A 26,039-nucleotide genomic window follows, 5' to 3' on the forward strand; every position below is an offset into this window, starting at 1 on the left:
AAAATGTCACTTAAAATGTCATAGTTTAGTATGTCGTCCAAAATGAGAAAAAATGTCATAGTTTAGTATGTCGTCCAAAATGAGAAAAAACGTCATTGTTTAGTATGTCGTCCAAAATGAGAAAAAACGTCATAGTTTAGCATGTCGTCCAAAATGAGAAAAAACGTCATAGTTTAGCATGTCATCCAAAATTTGACAAAAAAGTCATAGTTTAGTCTGTTGTCCAAATTGTACAAAAAACATCATAGTTTAGTATTTCATCTAAAATGTCACTTAAAATGTCATAGTTTAGTATGTCGTCCAAAATGAGAAAAAATGTCATAGTTTAGTATGTCGTCCAAAATGTGAAAAAACGTCATAGTTTAGTATGTCGTCCAAAATGAGAAAAAACGTCATAGTTTAGTATGTCGTCCAAAATGTGAAAAAACGTCATTGTTTAGTATGTCATCCAAAATGTGAAAAAACGTCATAGATTAGTATGTCGTCCAAAATGAGAAAAAACGTCATTGTTTAGTATGTCGTCCAAAATGAGAAAAAACGTCATAGTTTAGCATGTCATCCAAAATTTGACAAAAAAGTCATAGTTTAGTCTGTTGTCCAAATTGTACAAAAAACATCATAGTTTAGTATTTCGTCTAAAATGTCACTTAAAATGTCATAGTAAACTATGACATTTTAAGTTTGTTTTAGTATGTCGTCCAAAATTACATTTAAACGTCACAGTTTATGTCATCCAAAATATTGCATAAACGTCATAATTGAGTATGTCGTCCAAAATGTGGAGAAAAACTACATGATTTAGTAGGTCATCCAAAATGTCACTTAAACATCACAGTTTCGTATGTCGTCCAAAATGTGAAAAAACGTCATTGTTTAGTATGTCGTCCAAAATGAGAAAAAACGTCATAGTTTAGCATGTCATCCAAAATTTGACAAAAAAGTCATAGTTTAGTCTGTTGTCCAAATTGTAGAAAAAACATCATAGTTTAGTATTTCATCTAAAATGTCACTTAAAATGTCATAGTTTAGTATGTCGTCCAAAATGAGAAAAAATGTCATAGTTTAGTATGTCGTCCAAAATGTGAAAAAACGTCATAGTTTAGTATGTCGTCCAAAATGAGAAAAAACGTCATTGTTTAGTATGTCGTCCAAAATGAGAAAAAACGTCATAGTTTAGCATGTCGTCCAAAATGAGAAAAAACGTCATAGTTTAGCATGTCATCCAAAATTTGACAAAAAAGTCATAGTTTAGTCTGTTGTCCAAATTGTACAAAAAACATCATAGTTTAGTATTTCATCTAAAATGTCACTTAAAATGTCATAGTTTAGTATGTCGTCCAAAATGAGAAAAAATGTCATAGTTTAGTATGTCGTCCAAAATGTGAAAAAACGTCATAGTTTAGTATGTTGTCCAAAATGAGAAAAAACGTCATAGTTTAGTATGTCGTCCAAAATGTGAAAAAACGTCATAGATTAGTATGTCGTCCAAAATGAGAAAAAACGTCATTGTTTAGTATGTCGTCCAAAATGTGAAAAAACGTCATAGTTTAGTATGTCGTCCAAAATGAGAAAAATCGTCATAGTTTAGTATGTCGTCCAAAATGAGAAAAAACGTCATAGTTTAGTATGTCGTCCAAAATGTGAAAAAACGTCATTGTTTAGTATGTCATCCAAAATTTGACAAAAAAGTCATAGTTTAGTCTGTTGTCCAAATTGTAGAAAAAACATCATAGTTTAGTATTTCATCTAAAATGTCACTTAAAATGTCATAGTTTAGTATGTCGTCCAAAATGAGAAAAAATGTCATAGTTTAGTATGTCGTCCAAAATGTGAAAAAACGTCATAGTTTAGTATGTCGTCCAAAATGAGAATAAACGTCATAGTTTAGTATGTCGTCCAAAATGTGGAAAAACGTCATAGATTAGTATGTCGTCCAAAATGAGAAAAAACGTCATTGTTTAGTATGTCGTCCAAAATGAGAAAAAACGTCATAGTTTAGCATGTCATCCAAAATTTGACAAAACAGTCATAGTTTAGTCTGTTGTCCAAATTGTACAAAAAACATCATAGTTTAGTATTTCGTCTAAAATGTCACTTAAAATGTCATAGTAAACTATGACATTTTAAGTTTGTTTTAGTATGTCGTCCAAAATTACATTTAAACGTCACAGTTTATGTCATCCAAAATATTGCATAAACGTCATAATTGAGTATGTCGTCCAAAATGTGGAGAAAAACTACATGATTTAGTAGGTCATCCAAAATGTCACTTAAACATCACAGTTTCGTATGTCGTCCAAAATGTGAAAAAACGTCATTGTTTAGTATGTCGTCCAAAATGAGAAAAAACGTCATAGTTTAGCATGTCGTCCAAAATTTGACAAAAAAGTCATAGTTTAGTCTGTTGTCCAAATTGTAGAAAAAACATCATAGTTTAGTATTTCATCTAAAATGTCACTTAAAATGTCATAGTTTAGTATGTCGTCCAAAATGAGAAAAAATGTCATAGTTTAGTATGTCGTCCAAAATGTGAAAAAACGTCATAGTTTAGTATGTCGTCCAAAATGAGAAAAAACGTCATTGCTTAGTATGTCGTCCAAAATGAGAAAAAACGTCATAGTTTAGCATGTCATCCAAAATTTGACAAAAAAGTCATAGTTTAGTCTGTTGTACAAAAAACATCATAGTTTAGTATTTCGTCTAAAATGTCACTTAAAATGTCATAGTAAACTGTCACATTTTAAGTTTGTTTTAGTATGTCGTCCAAAATTACATTTAAACGTCACAGTTTATGTCATCCAAAATATTGCATAAACGTCATAATTGAGTATGTCGTCCAAAATGTGGAGAAAAACTACATGATTTAGTAGGTCATCCAAAATGTCACTTAAACATCACAGTTTCGTATGACGTCCAAAATGTCATCAAAATGTCATCGTTTAGTATGTCGTCCAAAATGTGAAAAAACGTCATAGTTTAGTATGTCGTCTAAAATGTGAAAAAACGTCATAGTTTAGTATGTCGTCCAAAATATCACTAAAACTTCGTTTATTATGTCTAACCTATGGCGTTGTGGTAAACTGCGCAGCCTTGGTGGAGTACTGCACTCTGAGTGCTTTTCTAGTTTTCACACTGTGTTTGTCAGAGTGAAATTCTAAACTCGAGTTGTTACATTTGCCGTGGCCAACTATCAACTTGGCGGGTGTGAGGCCATTGTTTATCAGTTTATAGGCATGATTTTTTGCATACCACCCTGATGGAACAATGAGTCACATGGTGATATCATGGGAATAGCATATCCAATATGATAAAAATAGCTGCCAAATTTAAATAGAGAGGGTGTGTATTGTAACCCAACGCTACTTATTAATGGGTGAGTGTGCATCATAGTCTAAGTATGCTGTTTTCTGTGACAAAGCTAAATTTGATTATGCAGAGTAACAATAGTATGGCAATATGGGAGGCTTTGTTAATTGCTGTTGTTCTGTGTTTGATGGAATATGAATTTGCATTTCAAATATGTCGAAGGGAGTTGATCTGTTGCATGATTTGTGGTTGAAATAGTTTGAAAATCATTGTACAGCAATAATGATGGTACACAAGCACCAATCATTGATAAAAGTTCATAAGCAATTCATTTGCTATCAATAACTAATACAGTTGCTGTGGTTTATGCAAATGAATATGTTTATGTGTAAAATTGGATAGCTTCATGGGTCCAATATTGCCTGTTTTTTGGGTCCTCTTCTGTAATAGGCACAACACAAGAAGAAGAAAGAAATCAAGAATTACCATTCATTAGAATATACTGAACATCCAGTTAAATGGACCCATTTCTAAGAGTTTATTCTATCCTAAATGCTTCTTTGTATGTACAGTAGTTGTTTTTTTTAATAGATTGCATCTGATTTCTATGGAAGTGTATTGCCATGCATTGGCCACATATCATAGCAAGTTGTGTTGCAATAGGGTATGTTTAAAAGACTGCACTGATATATTGATATTGTGTCAGGCACCGTATGAATGTTTCTCTAAATGCTGTTTCATACAAAGCATTCCTTTGTGTCACACAGATTTGTCTGAGGGAATAATAGAGCACATGCTTTAGGTCTGTGAAGCTTCTCTGACTTCCAGGCCATGGTATATCTAAGTGCTGCAACAAAGGCAACTGGAGTTTGAGTTTCTTGAAGACGTTTCATCTCACATCTGAAATTGTTGTCCAATTCTACCTGACTGATGGGAAGCCTCTAAACTCCAACTTCCAACTTCATTGGTTAAAAGGTAAAGCAGCTTCAAGAAACCCCAGCAAGTTCAGTTGCGTACATTTTACACTTAGATACAGATGTTTTAGATATATGTAGAAGGTCATGATCATTTTTGTGGCTTAATTATTCTTCTACAACAGCTATTTGAATGGATGTGGGGCATTATTTAATGTTTTTGCATGTGTTGTGAAATTCAAAACTGCTCAGCAGTAACATTTGAAATGAATACGCTTATCATTCATCCGTCCTCAGTGTTACAGTTGAAAAAATGCCTCAGTGTACTCAGGGTTCCCACTCTTTCCCTGAAATTATTTTCCAGGACATTTTCAGCCGGTACAGACACACGTTATCACGCCATACACAAATACATTCCCGCCCCCTCATTCTTTGGAAGTGTTCTTTACTGCAGTTGTAACTTGCATTTACTTAGATTGTTTCTATATTTATTACTCAGACATTTGATGTGCAGTCTATGGCTATAATTTATCTATGAAAAATAATTCTGACAAATGTATCACAGAATAATGCAAACACACCCACAGATTACAGCGTAGCACTTCACTAGCATGACAAACTGGAGTTACAGTGTTCAGTTGGGTAATTCCCAACTCAACTTTTTCTTCTCTCTTACTTTCTCTGGTGCAATTCATTGAAAAATATTTGTATATTTTCAATAAATCACTGAAAAACTATTTCCTTTGTTTCATGTCAGTTTACTGCAACACTCATATTTTTTTTTACACATCTGGCACCTGCATTTCTCAAACATAATTAAAATCAAAATCACTGCCAGAATACCCAAGCAAATCATAAATTGTCATAAATATAACTAAAATATCAAAATATAACATTATCCTGTAGTGCAATAAGGTCAATATAAAACAAAGCTATGTCATTCTAATAAAAATGCTCCTCAAAAAAGTTGCTCTATTATTTTAGCTTCTTGACCCATTCAAATGAACATGTCATAGTTACAGTCTTCTCACTGTAAGGGTGCCCCTCTTCCCTGTGGTCACTGTGTGCATCTCACTCCATTGACAACTACTTTTATTTATAAATGAACAAGATTAAGTCGACATGAAATGTCATTAATCTCTCTAATGCCTTCTCTCCATCTCTCTGTGCACATAGTGCAACAGAATTCCTAATGTTGTTTTCATTCACATATTTTTGTCAGACAATAAAACCAGTGTGCCATTTACAAGAAACAGGTACATTGAACTGAATCATTGAGCATGACAAAAATTATTTAAAATAGACATATACACAATTGACATATAATGAGCATATAAGTACAAATAGCATGAAAGCAGGGATACAAGCAGATATTTATTATTTATTTAGATACAAACACAAGTAGGGTGAATAATGTGTGCATAGGGTCACAGTGGGTCGTCTATAAAGAAACAGTAAAAGTGTACATTTTCGTGAAAATAATGAAACTCAATAAACTGAGTTGCTGCATCCTTGTAAATGATGCACGTCCTCTTCCAAGATGAGCCGGGAAGTGTGAGTCCTACTCTATGTCTGTGTGTTTGCTTCTTTACACCGCTGTCAACAGTTTAGGCTGTTAAGATTGTTCCAGACAAGTACAAGCTACTTCAGAGCCGTTCTACCACCAGCCTGACAGGAAGAACTCCAACAGCTACTGAATGTTCCTATGGTCCCCTCAGGGCTACAGGAGGAGTCCTACGAGGACGAGCGGGTCCACCTGATGCCGGCCAGTCGCTGTGGTTCAAAGCCAACACCGACTAAAGTCCAGACTAAATGACAGAAATCCACAACTGTAATTTTATTTCAGGACTCGGTTATTAAATGTCAAAACAATCCATATGACTCTAAAAACTCAACAGCTTTACAAACTCTAAGATTAAACTCTCCACAAGGATCCAAAATAAGTTGGACTTCTATATGAGAGCTTTAATTATTCTTCATCTACTTCCTGAAAAGTTTGGTCAATAAAAAAAGATTAAAACTAATATTTTCTGCTGAACTAATGACAGACTTTGTGATTTTTCTGCTCACATGTTGTGTTGTTGTAAACTTACTCTTTCAAATAAATAGCTGCCTAACCCCCTGGAAACCAGCGTTTGTCCTATTTTTGTGTTGCTACTCGACGACCCGAGATATCCATCCATCCATCCATCCATCCATCCATCCATCCGCTATACACCGCTTTATCCTCGCTAGGGTCGCAGGGGCGCTGGAGCCTATCCCAGCTGACTCGGGCGAAAGCAGGGGACACCCTGGACAGGTCGCCAGTCCGTCGCAGGGCTACATATACAGACAATCATTCTCACATTCACACCTATGGGCAATTTACCTCAGCATGTTTTTGGACTGTGGGAAGAAGCCGGAGTGCCCGGAGAAAACCCGCGCATGCACAGGGAGAACACGCAAACTCCATGCAGAAAGATCCCAGGCCCACCCCGGGGTTTGAACCAGGGATCTTCTTGCTGCAAGGCAAAAGTGCTAACCACTACAACACTGTGCAGCCCTGACCCGAGACAGCCGGGTCATAATGTTTTTGGAACAAAACACCATACTACGATGCTTTTACAATGATGGTTCTGCTATGAAACCAGTTTGACATGTTCAGGCGTTCTTTGTGTGAAAACTCATAGATTTCAGGTATCAGAAGGTGGTTTTCAACTTTCTTTGTTAACTTCTGCTTCAACTTTAAACTAAATTTACTTCACTAAGCCAGCCCTCTGGACTTCCAGTAAGCTGTGTTCCTATTGACTGTCCAGGTGGCTGCTTGGTGTTATCAGGAACACCTGAGCAGCTCAGTGTCTTCCTTTATTTCACTGCAGTCAAACATTTCCTCTGCTTCTCTTCACTGAACTGGGTTTGGCTCTGTTGCTTTAGTTTGTTCTTTAGGCGTTGGCTTGCAGCTTCCAGTATTAAAATCGACTTTAATGTGTTTCTTGGTGTGTTTTCGGGCTTTGTACTGGATAGTTGTCTTGGTAAATGTGGTTCTTTAGCCACAGTTAGCACATGGTGCTAGTGTGTGCAGTGATTAGTGGATTTTGTGCAGCTGAGTTGTGTCTTTATCTTGGCTGTAGTGAGTCTTTAGAGGTTTTTGGTCAGACACATTCTGTGTTGTTGTTTGTGAACCAACGTTGGTTGTCCAGAAGGTAAGAGTTCCTGTCCTGATTCTCTGTTTGAAGAGGTTCTCTGGTAGGCTGCAGGAGACTTTAGCGTTTGGGTTGTGCTAGTTTGGTTTTTGTACGGTTTCATTTGGACGACTATCTTGAGGCCCCCCCATGTGGTTTAGTGAGGTTTTCTGGAACAGTTCTACAAAGCAACCTGCAGCAGAAGAGACTTTGAGACTTTTTAGGAAGTTCTGGAGACCAGACCTTAGAGCAGCAGAAACATTTGTCAGCAGTTTGAGAAGGTGAGCTTCATAGTAGAAATGGGAAGGAAACCTTCTTGACCCGTGTGGTGAGGTCCTGTACCAAGCGTTTCAGCAGGTTGTGAAGAGTCTGTAGTTCTTTGGTCTGAAAGCACAAGAAGAGTCGACTAATTAAAGGAGAAAACGGGAGATATTGTTGGTTCTTCTGTCGCTCTGCAGTTTCCTTAGACTGGTATATCAAGTTTCTATCTTAAAAAATGATTTACCATGTGAATCCAAGAAGACTTCAATAAACTCCCACCATCCCCTGGACACAACACTTTATTACCATGTTAAATATTTTTTTTTAAATATATTTTTGAGTTTTAATTTATCTTTTTTTCTAGTTCCTTGTTTAGTTCTGTCATCTGTGTGAAAGGTGCTAAACAAATAAAGTTGAATTGATAAACTGAATAATTGACTAACTCATGATTGTGACAACAGAAGTATTTTCATTGTGATTTAAGGGTTTGTTTCATTTTTAATGTTGGGGTTAAAATGTTGACAAAAAGGAAAGAAATAAACTACATTAACAAGGAAAAAAGCATTTAATACAATAAAACTTAAAAAAAATAAAATTAAACATAAAATAGTCATATTAAATAGACAAATTATTTAATTAGCTAATTAGAAGATATAAAATGTAATTATGAAATTAAACAATTTTTTAAACAGAAATATTAAACATTAAAGATGAAATATTTTAGATAAACATTTAAAAAATACAAAGCAATTAGATTATTAAACCTTTAAAAAGACAAAACATTTAATTAAAAAATTAAATGTTTAATTAGAAAATTAAATCTTAAAGAGAATAAAACTTTAAATAGGAATTAAGCAGAAAATACAATGAGGCATTTAAAAAGAAAATTAAACATTAAAAGGTGGTAAAACATTTAACAAGAAAAACCTTAAAGATTTAATCGAAAAATTAAACATTGGAAAAGAAAAGGACATTTTTCAAACAAGCTGATAAAACATTTGAAAAAACAATTAAACATTAAAAAGACAAAACATTTAATTATAAAAGGTCAAATGGAATAAAAGGTGAGAAAAGAGCAAAACTAAACATTTAAGAAGAATCAAACTAAACACAAAACATTTAAAAAGACACCAGTTAGACTTTAGAAGATCAAATTAAACAGAAGAGACAATAAAACAATCAAAAAGAGCAAAAAAAGATAAAGGTCTTGAAGTGTTTTCTAGCCTGAAATGAAAACATCAAGTTGTTTCTTCAAACATTTCCTCTTTCTATGTTCTTGGTTTGACTGTGGACAGATTTACCAAGAACTCATTTCAGAAAACTGCTTTCCAGATAAAGTCTACTAGTAGTTGAAAGTATCGATCAAACTAATGTTACCTTCTAATCTCCACAAACTTTACTGTTCAGTGAAGAGAATCAAAGTTTGTTCAGGATTTCTAAAGAACCCATAGGTGAAGGTCTGAGAAGAACTCAGATGGATGATCTAAATGTGAAATGAAGACTCTTGGTCACAAGTTTTAAGGCTTCTGTTTACCAGAAAGTTCAAACTAACAGAGTACTTACTGAGAAACTTTTAAATCTTCAGCCCTCAGACTGTTGAAAGGTTCAAACTAACAGACATCTACTGTGGGACTTAGAAAATTTCAGCCCTCAGACTATGTGAAAGCTCAGGTCCTGAGGACTCGGGAGATCTCGAGGCTTTGAAAAGTCTTGGAACTGAGGGTTCAACCCTCCAGCACAAAGGCTGAAGTCCAACCTCCTGAGAAAAACGGTTGAGTCGCGACTCGAGTTAAAAAAAACAACTCAAAAATGGCAAAAAATAGATGATAAATGCGCAAAAAAAAAGAAGAATTAGTATCTGAGCAAGTAGCTCAGGGGGTAAGAAGAGAGCCTACCAAGTGGAAGGTAACATGTTCAAGACTCACCAGTGGCATTTTTCTTTCTCTGTCTTTGTCTAAGTTTTTCAAAAAATTTAAGAAGGCTCTGGTCTTGAACCAGCAACCTGCAGCTCCATAGGCAAACCCTTAACTCACTGAACTAAAGATCAGTCAAAAAAAAAACTGAATTTCGTTGTCCCTTTGTCATCGTAGTTTCCAAGTGACCACATAGGTGGAGCCAAGGCAGAGTCAGGGTGGAGTCAGGGCGGAGAGTAGGAGGGGAGGTGGGTGGTGACCTCCCCCCCCACCCCCACACCGCCCACCACACCTTCCCCCGCCCGACGGGTTTTTCGAAAATCCGAGTCTCCACGGGTTTTCCCGAGTTTCTTGAGTTTCCACCAGGTCAGAGGCAGAAGAACTTGTCATGAAGAGGTGTTGAAGTCAGCGAGGATGAAGTAACTTTTTACAGCGACAAGAAGGAAGACGACTGGAAGAGCAGGTCTTTAACCACCATCCCTAAAATCCATGGAGTCGGCTCCAGAGAAACGAAGGGAGGTCAACTTTTATCAGCCTCCATCCAGATGTTCAACTTGTTATCTTTACTTTGATATATATATATATATATATATATATATATATATATATATATATATATATATATATATATATATATATGTATATATATATCTCAAAGTTAACCGTTTCCAGGATATTTGACCTTTTTACATTATACATGCTTCCTTTAGGCAATATTATTAGGAAGCATTGTATTAACTTCCATTGTTATGCAGATGACACACAATTGTATTTATCTATGAAGCCAGATGAAACTGATCAGTTAGCTAGACTGCAAGATTGTCTTAAGGACATTAAAACCTGGATGACTTTTAACTTCCTACTGCTAAATTCAGACAAAACTGAAGTCATTGTATTTGGCCCCAAACATCTTAGAAACTCGCTTTCAAAGCAAATAGTTACTCTGGATGGCATCACATTGGCCTCCAGTACTACTGTGAGGAATCTTGGAGTTATTTTTGACCAGGACATGTCCTTTAACTCACACATAAAGCAAATCTGTAGGACTTCCTTTTTTCACCTGCGTAATATTGTAAAAATCAGGAACATTCTGTCTCAGAGTGATGCAGAAAAATTAGTTCATGCTTTTGTTACTTCCAGGCTTGACTATTGCAATTCCTTATTATCGGGTTGTCCAAATAGCTCTCTCAAACATCTACAGTTGATCCAAAACGCTGCTGCGAGAGTACTGACAGGAGTTAGCAAAAGAGATCATATTTCCCCTATACTTGCTTCTCTTCACTGGCTTCCTGTTAAATCCAGAATAGAATTTAAAATCCTTCTTCTGACATATAAAGCTCTTAATAACCAATCTCCATCATATCTTAAAGATCTGATAGTACCTTATTATCCTAGTAGAACTCTTCGCTCTCAAACTGCAGGCTTACTTGTTGTTCCTAGAATTTCTAAAAGTAGAATGGGAGGCAGAGCCTTCAGTTATCAGGCGCCTCTCCTGTGGAACCTGCTCCCAGTTTGGGTTCGGGAGGCAGACACCCTCTCTATTTTTAAGACCAGGCTTAAAGCGTTCCTTTTTGACAAATCTTATAGTTGGGGCTGACTGGGTGACCCACAGAGGTTCGGCTTGTGTCTTCATTGTACAGCTGACCCCCTCTTGGACGTCCCTTCGTTCTGCCCCTAGTCATGCTGCTATAGGCCTAGGCTGCTGGGGGACTTTTCTTGACGCACTGAGCCCTTCTCTATCTACCTTTACATTTAATATGTATACCGTTATTGCAGTACATTCACTCTGTTTCCCCCTGTGCTATTTCTCCGAGTGTCCCTGGTCCCAGAGCTGGATGCTTCAGATCTGCGGTCGATGTTCCACCAGCTGGTCCAGTCTCCACCATGTCCACTGTGGGATGCTGCTACTGACCTTCCACCAGCCCTCTGCTTCCAATTCCCTTTTTCCACGAGTCAACTCTGCATCGCCTTCAATATACTGTTATGCTAACTTACATACTGTTTGAATTTTACTGCTAGCTATATATGGAGTATGTTTAATGTCAGAGCCGTACATCATAAGAGTAAACTATGAGTCAGTTTTCAATGTTAGCTTATACTTTGTCTGTGTCACATATCCTGTCATGCATGTATTCAAATGTGTGTTGTGTTTTCCTTGCTTTCTCACCCCTCCCTCTTCTCCCATCCCTCCCCCTTGCCCTCTTCTGTCCTTCTCAACCCGCCCGGCCAGCAGGCAGATGGGTCCCCCCTATTTGAGCCGGGTTCTGCTCGAGGTTTCTTCCCTGTTAAAAGGGTGTTTTTCCTTGCCACTGTCGCCTTTGGGCTTGCTCTGGGGGTCAGGCATATGGGTTCTGTAAAGCGTCTTGAGACGATTTGACTGTAATTGACGCTATATAAATAAAATTGAATTGAATTGAATTGAATTGAATTGAATTTTCTCATTTTCCATATGTTTTCCATGACTTAAAAATTGGTCAATCATTTTCCATGTTTTCCAAGACGCGCAGGAACCCTGGTACTTATTTGGCATTAAGATTTAAAAGTGTTCAACAGGGTGGCTAAACCTTGAATAAATATTCAGGGTAAATGGCAGGATTAAATATCAGGCAGCTCAAATCAGCTTCATCGGACTGATGCAAAGTCAAGAGCTTTACTATGACAATAATTGATCCTGTAAATCTGTTGTTGCTTGTCCGGTTTATTCAGTTGTAGCATTACTCAAAACAACAGAAAAAAGTTTGATGGTAGCATGTAGTCAAATAAGGACAAAGTTTGTGAGTCACTTTTAAACCAGTGGCATCAGACTTACTAACAGTACACTGCCACAGCCCACTGATCCAGTCGGATGCCCGCTGTCTGTAAATTGATGTGGGCTGCTTAGTGATGAGTAGGAGCCTACAGATGGCCATGAGAAGGAGAAAAAGTGCTTTTGATGAAAAGACCAGCTGGTCTCCTTTCTCTCTTTTCTTTGCTTTGCTCTCTCACACCTCCTTCAAGGACTGCTTCATCATTTCCCTGTATTCCAAAGGGAACACTGATGGCCTTCTGGATTTAACTCAGAGTTCCGGGATCCTTTTGTATCTGTCACTCAACCCCCATGAAAGGGGATTCGCATACAGACACACACACCCCACTGGTCGAAGCATAAAGCTGGCAGATGACAGCTGTATAACCAGAGTGGCACCGGCTCATTACTGCATCATTCATCAGTGTGACATAATGAAGGAATGCTTGAAGAGCTGCTGATGATGTTCTTGAAAGGCTGAATGCAACAGCTTTCCTTATTCCCACTCTCACAGGATTTTACTGTGCTGTTTTGTTTGGTTTTATTTATTTATTTATTTTTCGATAAGATTTTTATGAGAGTCAAAACATTATTTTCATCCTTTGTGGTTGGTTCCAGGGTGATCTCTTGTTGCATAGCTTCTTGATAAGTTGCAAGGGACGTGTACATAATGCTATTTCTTGATATTGAATTTTCATACTTGTGCTCAAAATAGCAACTTTATTCAGAAACTGTCGTGAGTGGTTGAAAGTGGTGTTAAAATACGGGAGAAGAAAGAAAGAAACTGCTGTAAAACGGCTGTAGGAACAGGAAAATGATGTGAAACTTTTTTGCTGCCTTCAAGGCCACAGTATTCACAACAGAAGCAGAATAATAATAAAGAAACACAAGTTTGTTTTCACTGATATGCTTTCACGATTTATTGCTATCCCATGTGGTGTAAAATGAACATGTTCAAATGGACAATTAAATGTAGAAAACTGTGTGAGGGAGACAGAGCTTTGTCACATACTCGAAGGCAAAGCGCATTTGAATTTCAAAGTAAGTTTATCCGCAACAGCCGGACAAGACAACCTTCGCTTCCCAGCATCTATAACCTTCAAATCGCGAAGTAGGGGTTCATTAACGCATTCCTGCACATGTGGGATGGCTCCACTCACTCGGCTCTGACAGGAAGGAGAGCAAGGAGATAAGACCAGGAACTGAAAATACATTAACATGGAGGGAGACAGAGAGAGGAAAGTAACTGAAGAGAGGGAGTGAGATCGAGAGGGAGGGGAAAAAAATAGAACACCTTTAACCTTCCATGTTTCTTTTGCCATACAGACTGCACTGTCAAACACCAGGAAGATGAACTACTACTTAGAGAGGAGAAGGGGGAGTGGGTGGGGAGCAGTGTTGTCAAATGAGCGTGTTTTAAGTGGAAAGGGGAGGCGGGTAGTGTTTACATGGGCTCGGTGAAAGAGCTTTTCTGGTAGGCCTTGTTTGACATGGCTGGGATAACTAATGAATATGTTCTCTCTCTTTCTGTCTGTCTGTCTATAATACTCCAAATCTCCCCTCTTCAACTTGCCTTCTCATGCACAATATCCCTTCCGTCACGTCTATCCCCCTCTGTCCATCTAAATATCAGTCCTTTTTTCTCATCTTCTTCCAGTTTCCACAAACTGACATCTGTTGAAAAGAGGCCTTGAGCCTTTTGGGGGGTTCTTGGGGCCGTGGTTGTTAACTGCGTGTTGACAGTGGCCCCTATATCTTGCCATCGAGCCTAAGAAAAGCCTATAGGGGAGTCCTGAAAGCTTGTACTGGTATCTGAAAAGCCATTTTAGTGAAAGAGCTTGAAACAATTATGGTGTCAGTGAAGTTCTGGGAAATTCAGCCAGCACAGATCACCTTTAGTTGAAGCATGTTTTGACATTAGTAGTACCCAGTGAGGTTCGAACAGGAGCCCTGCTGGTCAGTGCAGGATTTTACACAAAATGCACATACCAGCCAATTCTAGACCACAGGGGCAAGTTTTCTGATGTATCATGTTTACTCCAAAATATATATTTAATCAGCTAAATAATATATTTAATGAGCTCATTTGAATCAGTTTTGATTCAAAACACATTACAGATGATAATCTGGCTCATCTTTCTTTGAAGGAGTTTATACCAGTCTGATTTGTGGAGAGAAAGAAAGAAAGAGAGAATAACTCACAATGGAATTAATTGATAAAAATTCAACAGTTCATTTGTTGTAAGTCAATGTTTTTTTTTTTTTTCATCTAACACAATCAATGTATGGGCTGTTTCACCCATCTAAAAAAAATGCATTTTCATCCCCTAAATTCCGAGGAGGCTTTGTTTTTTAAAAATTTCCCCAGTAAAGATAAGATTGCAGGTCCAGAGCCTTCTTGCTTTTTTAAACAACGGAATATTTTACTTTGGTCACTCTCCTGCGCACTGAGAGATGGGACAGGCTCATAGAAAAACTGCTCATTACCACAGGACCTATGTGAAAGCAGCTTCTGCCATGGTAGTATTTGGTTGTAAGAGGTAAACAACAAAAAAATGGAGAAAATCAAGAGCAACAAGACAATGACAAAGTATGATAGTAGAGCATGATTATGTCATAGAGGTACAAAGTCCAACCTCATCCCAAACCATCGCCATCGATTTTAGGTCAGGTGACTGTGGAGGCCTGGTCATGTGACGCAGCACTCCATCACTCTCCTTCTGGGTCAAATAGCCCTTATTAACCTATTAAATAAGAAGGTTTGTCCAAACTCTTGACTTGTAATATATGTATACACACACACACACACACACACACACACACACACACACACACACACACACACACACACACACACACACACACACACACACAAAAACCCAACATTCTGTGGCTTTTCTTTCTTTTTTGCCTCTCTCCCACCGCCTTTCTCACATGTGCTCACACACCCACACAGAGCAGTAGCCAAGGATCCCAGGTGCAGGATGGATGTGAAAGGCTTTGTGTTTTGTCAACAGCACAGCAGCACCTCACATGACAATCTGGTGGACTCACACAGGAAAGACAGGGCAGAGAAGTGGAAGATGAAAAAGGATAAAGGATGAAGTGGAATAAGATGGGGGGATTTTTGTGGGAGAGAGCAAAGAAAAATTATCAGAAAAGTCCCAGAGAAGGACATGAGTAAGTTTGAAATGGAGAAACACATGGTTGTAAAGTTTAATTCAGTCGTGAAATACATTCAGAAGCAAAGAAGGGCTCCGAAAAGAGATATGGAACGATGATAAAAAGAGGGAGGACGAGGTTGGCCAAAAATGAAACACAAAGTGAATGAGCATTAGGCAGCAGGATAGAGGAAGGGAGGGAGGGGGCAGAGTGAGAGAAAGGGTGAAAAAGGCCAGTGGCCTCTGCTCTGTCCCCTCTGTGTGCTGCTAAACTGCCCACCAGTTCCCCGCAGCTCTGTCACTTCTCGTTTGTTAATCCCCCATTCTTCTCCCCCTCCTACTCTTCCTCGCTCCCTTTCGCTCAAATCGGTCAATTGTTAATGTGACCCCTTTAAACCCCACTATCCCTCTCTGGCTGTATTGTCAACACATTATCTGTGTGTACAAGAGGGACATTTAGAAAGGGAAGTGCTAGATGACAAATGCCCATAATTGTTTAGATGGATCTGCCAAGTTATTTTTTTATGAATAAGCCCAGCACACTATAAACCTTTTGCAGTGGAATCCTTTTTTTTGTTTGTTTGGTTTTGTTTTGATGAGGAAGGCTGCTTTAGAAAAGACATATTGTTTCATTTAAATACTCTGCACACTTCTTTTCCCAAAAATATTATTTTTTTATAAATTAGCCCAGTATCTTATAAACCTGCTGCAGTGGATTCTTGTTTTTCAGTAGTGATGAGGAGAAACTGCTTTAGAACAGGCATGCTGTCGAATTTTAATACTCTACACAACAAGAACAGTAAACGTTGGGAATTGGACCTGGTGCTCGATTTGACGAGCTTTGGGCTGTAAAAGAAATGTCAGCTCATATCATAGTGCTTTTAGTTGACACTTCAAACTTCAATCTTGTCACAGCCAGGATGAATGAGCACAACCACATCATCAATTCAAAGCATTTACTCCTTGATTATTACACAAAGGATAAAAATCGAAGCCTTACATCATAATATCATCAGCAAGTTAGAGCATTTTGTTTTCCTGATAGCATTACTTGTAACTTTTCTTTCTTTGGTCCTCTGTCACTGTACTTAGTGCCGCTTAAGTAGAACTTCAGACTGAAAACTGACACAAGTACTGCAAAAAAAAAAAATGACAGCAAAGTACCAATATATAAGTGAAAGTCTCATTTTTTTTCTCTCTTGTGTTAAGTGATGTGGTTGCATAGATGTTTCGGTCTATTAGGGATCTTTAACCATTTATTTTGAGAAAAGGTTACTATTTTATGAAAGACCATTGAGCTCAAATAAAAGAAAAGTGATGACCCAGAGATAATGTTTGATTTACATAATTCCCCTCAAAATATATTTTTGTTATCTCGCTATGAGCCTGCATTGCTATATGTTCATCTAGACTGTAACGTCTTCATTTATGGTGCAGTGCTTTTGATTGGTATTTGCATTTGAATGTGAAATTTAGCCAAATTGCACCAGAGATTACACTGAAACAAGACAAGGCATGCAAAAAAAAAAATCTAAATGTTTTTCAGAACATAATACTCTGTTAACGCAGCGTTAAATGTTTTAAATTGGGGGAATCAGACCACCATAGGATGTCTTCATTACAGTAGAAAGTGAGTTTTGTAGAGTGGCTCATTAACATCAACCCCAAAGGATGAAAAATGACTTTAAAGCTGAATATTTCCAACAATACAGTACAAGCAACAGTAAAGCAATTTTAAACACCAGAGAACATCAGACTAGACATCAGGCTCGACTAAAAATGGGTCACATTTGGACTGTTGTGGATGAGGTGGCAGAGCAGGTTGTCTACTATAATGAAGAGGTTGGCTGTTCAATCGAAGTGTCCTCGAACAAGACACTGAACCCCAATTTGCCCCCACTGAGGGGCCTTGTAACGCACCTCTGCCTCCATTGATGTCTGAGTGTGTGTGTTAGTGAATGAGAAACACATTGAAAAGTGCTTTGTAGGACCTACCTAAGGTTAAAGGTGTGATGTAAGTGTGCGCCATTCACAACTAGGCACAAAGGTTAGACATAGTTATGGTGAGTCCACTTGCAAGGCAAAAATATGTCTATTCAATGTAAAATAAGTAAAACCCACAATAACGACATCCCTCACATATCGGCTTTTATGCTTCCTCACTTCTTTCTTCACTTCTTTCATTGCATATGGGGCTTATTTAGGTTAACAACAAGAGCAGCCAAAAATCCATGAGAAGTAGACTGTAGTTGAAGGTCCCCAGTATCACATATTAATTTCTCCAAGAGCAAGCAATGAGGACTTCTATAATAGCTTGAAACATTTTTTTATGATGTGTAAGAAAAAAAATAACCCTCTGTCATATTCATACTTTACTGTCTGTCACTCTCTTACTATGAGGACAGTTAAAGATTGAAATGAAAGAAGGCTTAAAAAGGAAACCTGAGCGGCTGAAAGAGGACTAGGAGAGCTGAGTCGGTATCTGCTAGTAGTTTATTTCAGAGGGGGAAAAACTCATGCTTGTTTTGGACCATCTCTGCTTGCAGCTGTTAAGCATCTGGCCTCAATGATCACGCTGGAATGAATGAAAATCTTAAAAGCCGTAAAGGAAAGACACTTCCGTGAGCCTTTTTTCCCTCAAGTGACAAACAGGTGCCCTTTTGAAATAGGATAACTGGGGAATACAACGGCTTTGTTCTAGTTGTTAGGAGCTGTATCAGTTGAAAGAATAAAAAATGTTCTGTGCGAAAACACAGTTTATAGCATCAAGTGCTTGAGTTGAGAGTTTTTTTTCCTTCTTCTATATGTTGCATGTTTTTGTCAAAATTTTCTGGTCTATTTTAAATGTATTTACTCATATTTTTGTGGATTCAGGTTTGTTTTACTACAATAAATGAGATTATATTTCATTTCAGTCAGCCAGCTCATATGGAATGAATTTATGTCGTGAATACAGAGTGTGCAGAGTTGATATTTGTCATCTTGGCTCTGACTTCATCCCTCATTGCAAAGCTACAGCGGCGCAGCAGATATTAAACTCGTCGCCCAGGGGAAGCTACAAGCCTACAGGTGGATACAGGGCTGACAAATAGAGCAACAGAGTTATAGTCACTGAACTGCACCGACTTTTTTTTTTTTTTATTATTATACATTGCTGTTTTGTTCTACTCTAAACACCTTTTGGTTTCACAAGTCCACAGGTTTTTCCTCTAAAAACACTCTGTTTGCAGTGTATCGAATGCAGCATGGTTTTGTTTCTTTACCATTTTGTTTCAACTCCTCTTATTTTCTTCTTCCCTCTGTTTCATAGGCAACATATTGGACAGTATGCTGCTGCGAACATCGAGTAAGGAGGCAGCGGAGAGTGGGAAGGAGGCTTTTGGCAGCACAGCTCCTGCTTCATCCTCCCAAAGACTCCTGTGGTGTCACTGTTACCACCACTGCCCAGAAGATTCAACCAATAACACATGCAGGTGAGGTTTTGTTGAGAAATAACCATGAACACACTCTTCTTCATCTACTCTATAGCTAAGAGCAGTCCTGTAATAATCAGGCCAATGTACTGTGAATTTGGTATGTTTTTTTCATAAAATGACATTATTGGTTGTTTTACCAGGACGGATGGCTTCTGTTTCACGATGGTGAAGGAGGAAGGAGGAGTACCGGTTGAGACTGCAGGCTGCCTGGGGAAGGTTGGATCCGAGTTTCAGTGTAGGGTGAGTTGGTGACTGTAGCTTTACAATCCACATACACACAGCTTTCTAGCACAGAACTTTCCAAAATTTGATTAAGTTAGTAAGACTTACAAGAGGCCATTTTAGATTCATTTGAAAATATTTTCACGACAAACCAAGCAACATCTTTATATCACTTTTTTTGTTAACCATCCTAAAAAAATTATAAAACCAAAAATTATAAAAACTTTTTTGATAACGTTTCTGTTTTCCAGGACACAGGGAACTCACGTCAAAGGAGATCGCTCGAGTGCTGCACAGATGAAGATTACTGTAACAAAAACCTGCATCCTACACTGCCGCCGCTCAAACCACCTCGTGAGTTCATCCGTCCTCTCCTCAACGCTTTCTTGCTCCTGAAACATAAGAAAGAATTTTAAAAAGCCACTTGTTCTCCAGTTAGAAGTTGACAGTGACAATGATAAAGACAGGACTGAGAACTGTGACTGATGGTGTTAGAGAACGTAGGGTTCAGAGGTACAGATATCATGATGCTGTCAGAATCAAAGATGGCTCAAGTGTTATAGACGGTGTCACGGAGTTTGGAGGTTGCCAAAGCCACCGAGTGTCAGGAGAACACTGAGGTCTCCACTGTGTACAACACTATACTCTGTGTATGTGTGCGTGAGGGTCTTTTTGTGTATTTGAGAGACAGTAAGCCTAGATTCCCAGGGAAATCACGAGCCCCAGCAGACTCTGAGGGCAGAGTCATCAATCTGAAACCCTATCATGGGGGATCAGGAGGAGAATTCATCGACTCGGCTGAGGGCTTCCTCTCTCTGTTGACGAGGGCCTTGAGGGAAGAAAATGTGTGCCAGAAGAAAATGAAAAATTGATGAGTGAAATATGATTTGTATATGATTGACTGAACACTGCTTCTTCCAAGTGACTTGTAAAGATGACTGAATTTCTTGGTAGAATTTTCTCAATTTGTGAATACAAAAAAAGTTAGATTTTATTTAAATTTTGTTCCAGCTCAAATGTCTTTGAGATGCTTTGTGATAATTTTGTGTTTTCTGTGATTTTCTGACACTTTGATCATGTCTCTCCTGTCCTTTTCTCTCTAGTCTATGTAGATGGGAAGATCCACCACATGGCCTTGCTGATTTCAGTCAGTGTTTGCAGCATTATACTGGCTGTCATTATTGTGTTCTGCTACTTCAGGTAACTATACATCAAACAGTCAAACTTTGCCATGGTTTTCTGCAACTCTGTTTAGGGAATGATGATAACAGACATTATGCATACTCCAGTACATATTTCTTGCCAGAGTATTATGGTAGTTTTGTAAGAATGGGTGCTAACTTACCTGCTGTTTCACAGGTACAAGCGACAGGAGTCTCGTCCTCGGTACAGCATTGGTCTGGAACAGGATGAGACGTATATTCCCCCTGGAGAGTCTCTGAAGGACCTGATAGAACAATCTCAAAGCTCTGGCTCAGGCTCAGGACTCCCTCTATTGGTGAGACACCCACACTGCATGTAAAACCTGTTGCACCTAGAAGATTCTCCATGGATGGTCTTCATGCAAATACTGCAGCTCATTGGTGAAGCTGGATTAGATTTCGTTTTATGTGGTGAGATAACACTGATGAATTCAAAACAATGCTATTTTTACAATATTCATTTTTGGGCATTTCCTGTTTTGGAAAATCAGTTTAGAAAAAATGAAAACACTACTCTTGATTTTGCCGTGTAGCTCCTGTTTCCATTTGGTGGTCAACAAAAACAAAGAAAAATGATGAATGAATAAGCACACATCAGCATCCAGTAATCTCTTTAAGCCTCGTCTAAGAATTTCCTGCTTTTTGTTCGTCCTCAGGTCCAGAGAACGATAGCCAAGCAGATTCAGATGGTGAAGCAGATCGGCAAGGGCAGGTATGGAGAGGTGTGGATGGGCAGGTGGAGAGGAGAGAAGGTGGCTGTTAAAGTTTTCTTCACCACTGAGGAAGCCAGTTGGTTCAGAGAGACTGAAATCTACCAGACTGTCTTAATGAGACACGAGAACATACTGGGTAAGTTTAATTTCTCTCTTATCTTTTGTATTTGTGTAATGTTGAACTCTGTCTCTGTGCAGCTCTCTGTCAATCTATTTTTTTTTGCATTTTTTGTCTTTAAATTATTGCAATGTGCAAAGTGGAACTTGAACTGCAGGATGGTAAATTCCCTTTTCCATGATAATAATCATTAACAATCCAATGGATAATGAATGTTTTTGGATGAGTATATACTATACAAGATGTAGTTTACTGGGGGAAAAAAACGCTAATGACAGAAGAATTATACAGTAGGTTTGTGTTTTGTAGCAAAAAGTAATAAAAAGAAAGTGATGATTAGTATTACTCCATAGTTGGAGTTAGAGCGAGCCCATTATGCTGCACCACACTGCACTCATTGCCAAAACAGATCAATTATAGCCAAGAGACTTTGCACCAGAACAAATTCAAAAGTAGACAACACCAGACTGCAAACCAAAGCTTGCAACACCACAAGATGCATTGTAATTAAGTGAGGGAGCAATAGATCACTTGCTAGTAAACTGGGAGACAGAATAAATACTGCAGTGCATAACGCTGCCTTCCACAGTCAACACTACATGCTCTGTAGTCTTTATCATAGCCACAAAAACTGACAGATTCAAAAGATTATAGTGTTAAGAGGCGTGAGTCTGTGCTAATACTTTTAATAATTTAAAAATATTTGGCAAAAACTGTTTCTAAGTATGTGAGATGATATTTCGATTCAAAAACTGAGTCTGGGATTGAGGACAGTTTGAATTTCAGCACCACTTGGCTTTTCTTAATTCTCAGTGATCTTATTTCATGTTTTGACTTTTGGCTTGCATGAGGGTTGTTATTCTTGAGGTAGGGGGAATCCGCCCAAAAGCAAACTTATTTCAAGGTTTAATCTTTCACAACTTTATCTCTTCTTGTTTTCAGCCTTTTAACAATTGTGGCTCAGATAGTTTACACCTTTTTAAGCTCATCATTTTGATATTAGTACATATAAGTCATATTACTGGAATGATCAGTGGAAACATGTTGTCAGATACATTGAAAGATTTTTGCAGTGCAAAAATAAAGGCGGGAATTAAGTACTTGCACATCTGTTTTGCATGATTTCGACCTTTTTATTTGAAAATTAATTTCTGCCAGCAACGGGAAATGAAATCACTCCAGAAATTCATAATGACCCCCTTTTAGCGCAGCCTTCCGCACAGCATGCATCCTCGAAACAGGGTCTCTGAAGAAAAACACGTATTAATCTGAGAGGGCTCTCTACTTCTATGATTGAGCCTAATTGATACATTGATACATTTAAAAGCACACAAGTGGAACAGTGGAGTTCACAGTGAAGACAAAATTATGTCTGTGTAATTTCGACCATAATTACTGGAGATAAAGGGACAATGGAATGTGTGTGGGTTTTTTTTATGTTCAAATTGAGCCAGTGATGTGTGGATTTACACCAGGAGCTTTGATGTAACTCCCTGAATGTTACCGTCTGTCTCTCTTCGCCCTCCGTCCTCCCCCTGCCCACTCCATTCACAGGTTTTATAGCGGCAGATATTAAAGGAACTGGCTCTTGGACCCAACTCTACCTAATCACTGACTACCATGAAAATGGATCACTCTATGACTACCTCAAATCAACCACTCTAGACAATAAAGCGATGCTACGACTGGCCTACTCCTCAGTGTCAGGACTCTGTCACCTCCACACAGAGATCTTTGGCACTCAGGGCAAACCTGCCATCGCTCACAGGGATCTGAAGAGTAAGAACCTGCTGGTGAAAAGAAATGGGACCTGCTGTATAGCTGACCTCGGCTTGGCGGTTAAATTTATCAGGTGAGTATGTCAGGAGCATGGAATATTTAACATGATATATCAGAGATATTCCTAATTACTTCTATGTTTTGCTGAATTAAGCCATGGTAGATGGTCGGAACTGTTCATGAATCAAAGTATTCACATTATTTCAGAGGATTCTGTTCTGAGCATTGCTAAGTAATCATTAATTTAAAGTCATTACTTTGATCTCTGGCTCTGCAGTGACACAAATGAGGTAGACATCCCTCCCAACACTAGAGTTGGCACAAAGCGCTACATGCCTCCAGAGGTTCTGGACGAGACTCTGAACAGAAGTCATTTTCAGTCGTACATCATGGCTGACATGTACAGCTTTGGGCTCATTCTCTGGGAGATTGCTCGACGTTGTGTCTCAGGAGGTAAATATAGTAATTAGACTGCAATGTTTTCTATTTTTGGAGACAAATGCACACTGAAAGCCAGGCTGCATCTGAGCTGACTTTATTCTTTTGTAACTTGTAGGGATCCTTGAGGAGTACCAGTTACCGTACCACGAGTTAGTTCCCACAGACCCTTCATATGAAGACATGAGAGAGGTGGTCTGCATCAAGAGACTACGACCGTCCTTTCCTAATCGATGGACCAGTGATGAGGTAAATTAGATGCCAAATATGCCGCACGGTGCCTGCACAAACACAATTGAAGGATCTCTGTAACATAAATCTGTATCTTCTCAGTGTTTGAGACAGATGGGGAAGCTGATGACAGAATGCTGGGCCCACAACCCAGCCTGCCGCCTCACAGCACTACGGGTCAAAAAGACACTTGCCAAAATGTCAGAATCACAGGACATCAAGCTGTGAGTGGACACCGCCAGGTGTGTGTTTACGCGCATAGAAAGGGCACTAACAATCACACTGGCTCTGGTCCACGCCGCACAAGCCTTTTTTCCTGGGGAAAAAAAAGAAGAGGGACAGGAAGCAAGAAGATCACTTAGAAGATCACACGATCACAAACTTTTGAGTCCAAACACCCAGAACTCTGCAACCCAGCTCCCCTAAATACAATCAGGTCTTTTGTGGCCCTGCTCTGTCCATCAAAGAGGATGAGATAGTTTCATTTCAGACTAGTGTGAGGACTCTAAATCCAGATATAGGCTCCTGTTTAAGGCTCCCAAGGCCTTGGAGAAAGAGACTGAGTTTGACTTGGGACTGTAGCTGCAAAGATACGCAAACAGGCTACTGACCAGTGGGTGCAATATGATCACTGCTTTCTGTGAAAGCTACCATACTTGTAAATGAAGATCTGACTGATAGAACTGAAGGGATGTGCTTCAGAGCAATCTGTTATTGCAGTGCTGACACCTCCTTTCCTAACACTATCACCCCACTACTGACTTCAATTGGATTTTAACACATTTTTTGTCACTCTTAAATTGACTGCTTTTGGTTACAAGAACTGACAGGGGGAAAAAGTATTTTGAGGCTTTAAAATGTTTGCTTATGCTGATTGTACGCACTGAAAAAAAGGTAAAACTTGTGTTTTTGTGATGGGCTAACGAAAGTTGCAAAAGTACATTTTCCATGTAAGACTCAAACTCTACGACTATATGTGAGAAAATAAAATTTCTATGTCCAAATAAATTTTGGATTGAGGCTCTGAAGGCCTCTGTGTGTGCTTGCCCTCTGATGGAAAACAGAAGCTGCCTGAACGGAAGAAGCGGTGTAACATTAAAGGAATGATTGGAGCAGAACAATGCCCCCTGTATGCGCATGCCAGTAAATACAAGAAGGATAGACTCGCAAGGCAATCTGAAGGTGCTTTACACTAACTGTAGTGGTGACTTCTTGTTTGGTGATGTAGTGATCTATTATAAATGTGTGGAATTTTGTTAGCTTAGGGATACCACAAGTTGTTTCTCATGAGGGATTGCTATCATTCAGTCATTCCCGAAAATATAAAGTGGCTCCCAAAACGAGGCTGATGATGAAAATGTGTATTTTAAGCAGCGGGACCAGAAACATTCACTCATAGTGAAACAAACAGTAGTGATGAAAAATCAACTGTCCCAATAAAACACCCCCAAACTCTTCCACCACATGAATTAAAGCCCATGTTGAACTGATTCACGATAATTAATCATTTGCAGCTGTTACAATGAAACCAAATGACACTTGAGTCAATTATAATTCCCATCATCCTGTTTCTGTTAGTGAAGGTTCTCCACTGATTCTCACATAGAAGCAGCCTCAGTATGAAACAGTTCTCCAGGTAAATCCAACCACCTTTCATCATCATAGTGAGCAGGCTGTTAGGTCTTTACAGTGGTCTGCTGTTACTGCAGTGCCAGTTAAGATTTCCGCAAACGGCACTGACTCATATATATATATATATATATATATATATATATATATATATATATATATATATATACATATATATATATTGCTTTCATAGTCCATTAGTAAAATCTTTGCTAAATGGGTCTGTGTCAACTAAAATTTTGGGCTGCTTGTCACAGTTGGAAGTTTTTGGTGTGACAGATTTGTTGTGATATAAATGCCCTTTGTTTCCTCTTGGGTGTTGTGCCTTATTTAATCTGTACCTGCTGTAGTTGTCTGTGAGAGAAAGTGGTGTTTTTATTCAGTAAAAGGTTGAACATTCCCCCAATAAAGTGTTTCACTCATCTACATGGCTGATGCACAGTTTGTGGTGGCTGAATGAGTTGCATACTAACGAGTCACTTGGCGGTGCCTCTTACTGTTAAGGCATGCTCTCCATATTTTCTTTGTTAAAAAAAAAGCGGCATGCCTCATTACAACCCACTGGTGCCGCTGAGCACACAGCATGTTGAACAGTGACACCATAAGGATTTTCAGTTTCACTTTCCTCCCCTTCAGGCTAGTTATAGAAGTAGTCATTCTGTCTGGAATATGATAATGAGAATTTCACAGAAAAACATATAAACTAAGCAAAGAAAAGCAAACAATATAT

General features: G+C 38.5%; 1 protein-coding gene across 1 annotated transcript in view; it reads left to right on the plus strand.

Annotated features, from left to right (window-relative positions):
• bmpr1ba (bone morphogenetic protein receptor, type IBa) overlaps positions 1-25,735 on the plus strand; it is a 99,330-nt gene extending 73,595 nt beyond the window's left edge. The window contains exons 4-13 of the mRNA XM_051951014.1: positions 18,812-18,974; positions 19,118-19,217; positions 19,451-19,553; positions 20,303-20,399; positions 20,559-20,697; positions 21,058-21,250; positions 22,787-23,084; positions 23,289-23,464; positions 23,568-23,698; positions 23,783-25,735. Coding sequence (XP_051806974.1) covers positions 18,812-18,974; positions 19,118-19,217; positions 19,451-19,553; positions 20,303-20,399; positions 20,559-20,697; positions 21,058-21,250; positions 22,787-23,084; positions 23,289-23,464; positions 23,568-23,698; positions 23,783-23,908 — 1,526 coding nt within the window. The 3' untranslated portion in view covers positions 23,909-25,735. The remainder of the gene's footprint in view (positions 1-18,811; positions 18,975-19,117; positions 19,218-19,450; positions 19,554-20,302; positions 20,400-20,558; positions 20,698-21,057; positions 21,251-22,786; positions 23,085-23,288; positions 23,465-23,567; positions 23,699-23,782) is intronic.
• Positions 25,736-26,039: the final 304 nt, after the last annotated feature.

This window comes from Acanthochromis polyacanthus, chromosome 7, assembly GCF_021347895.1.
Source record: "Acanthochromis polyacanthus isolate Apoly-LR-REF ecotype Palm Island chromosome 7, KAUST_Apoly_ChrSc, whole genome shotgun sequence".
Taxonomy (NCBI): Eukaryota; Metazoa; Chordata; class Actinopteri; family Pomacentridae; genus Acanthochromis; species Acanthochromis polyacanthus.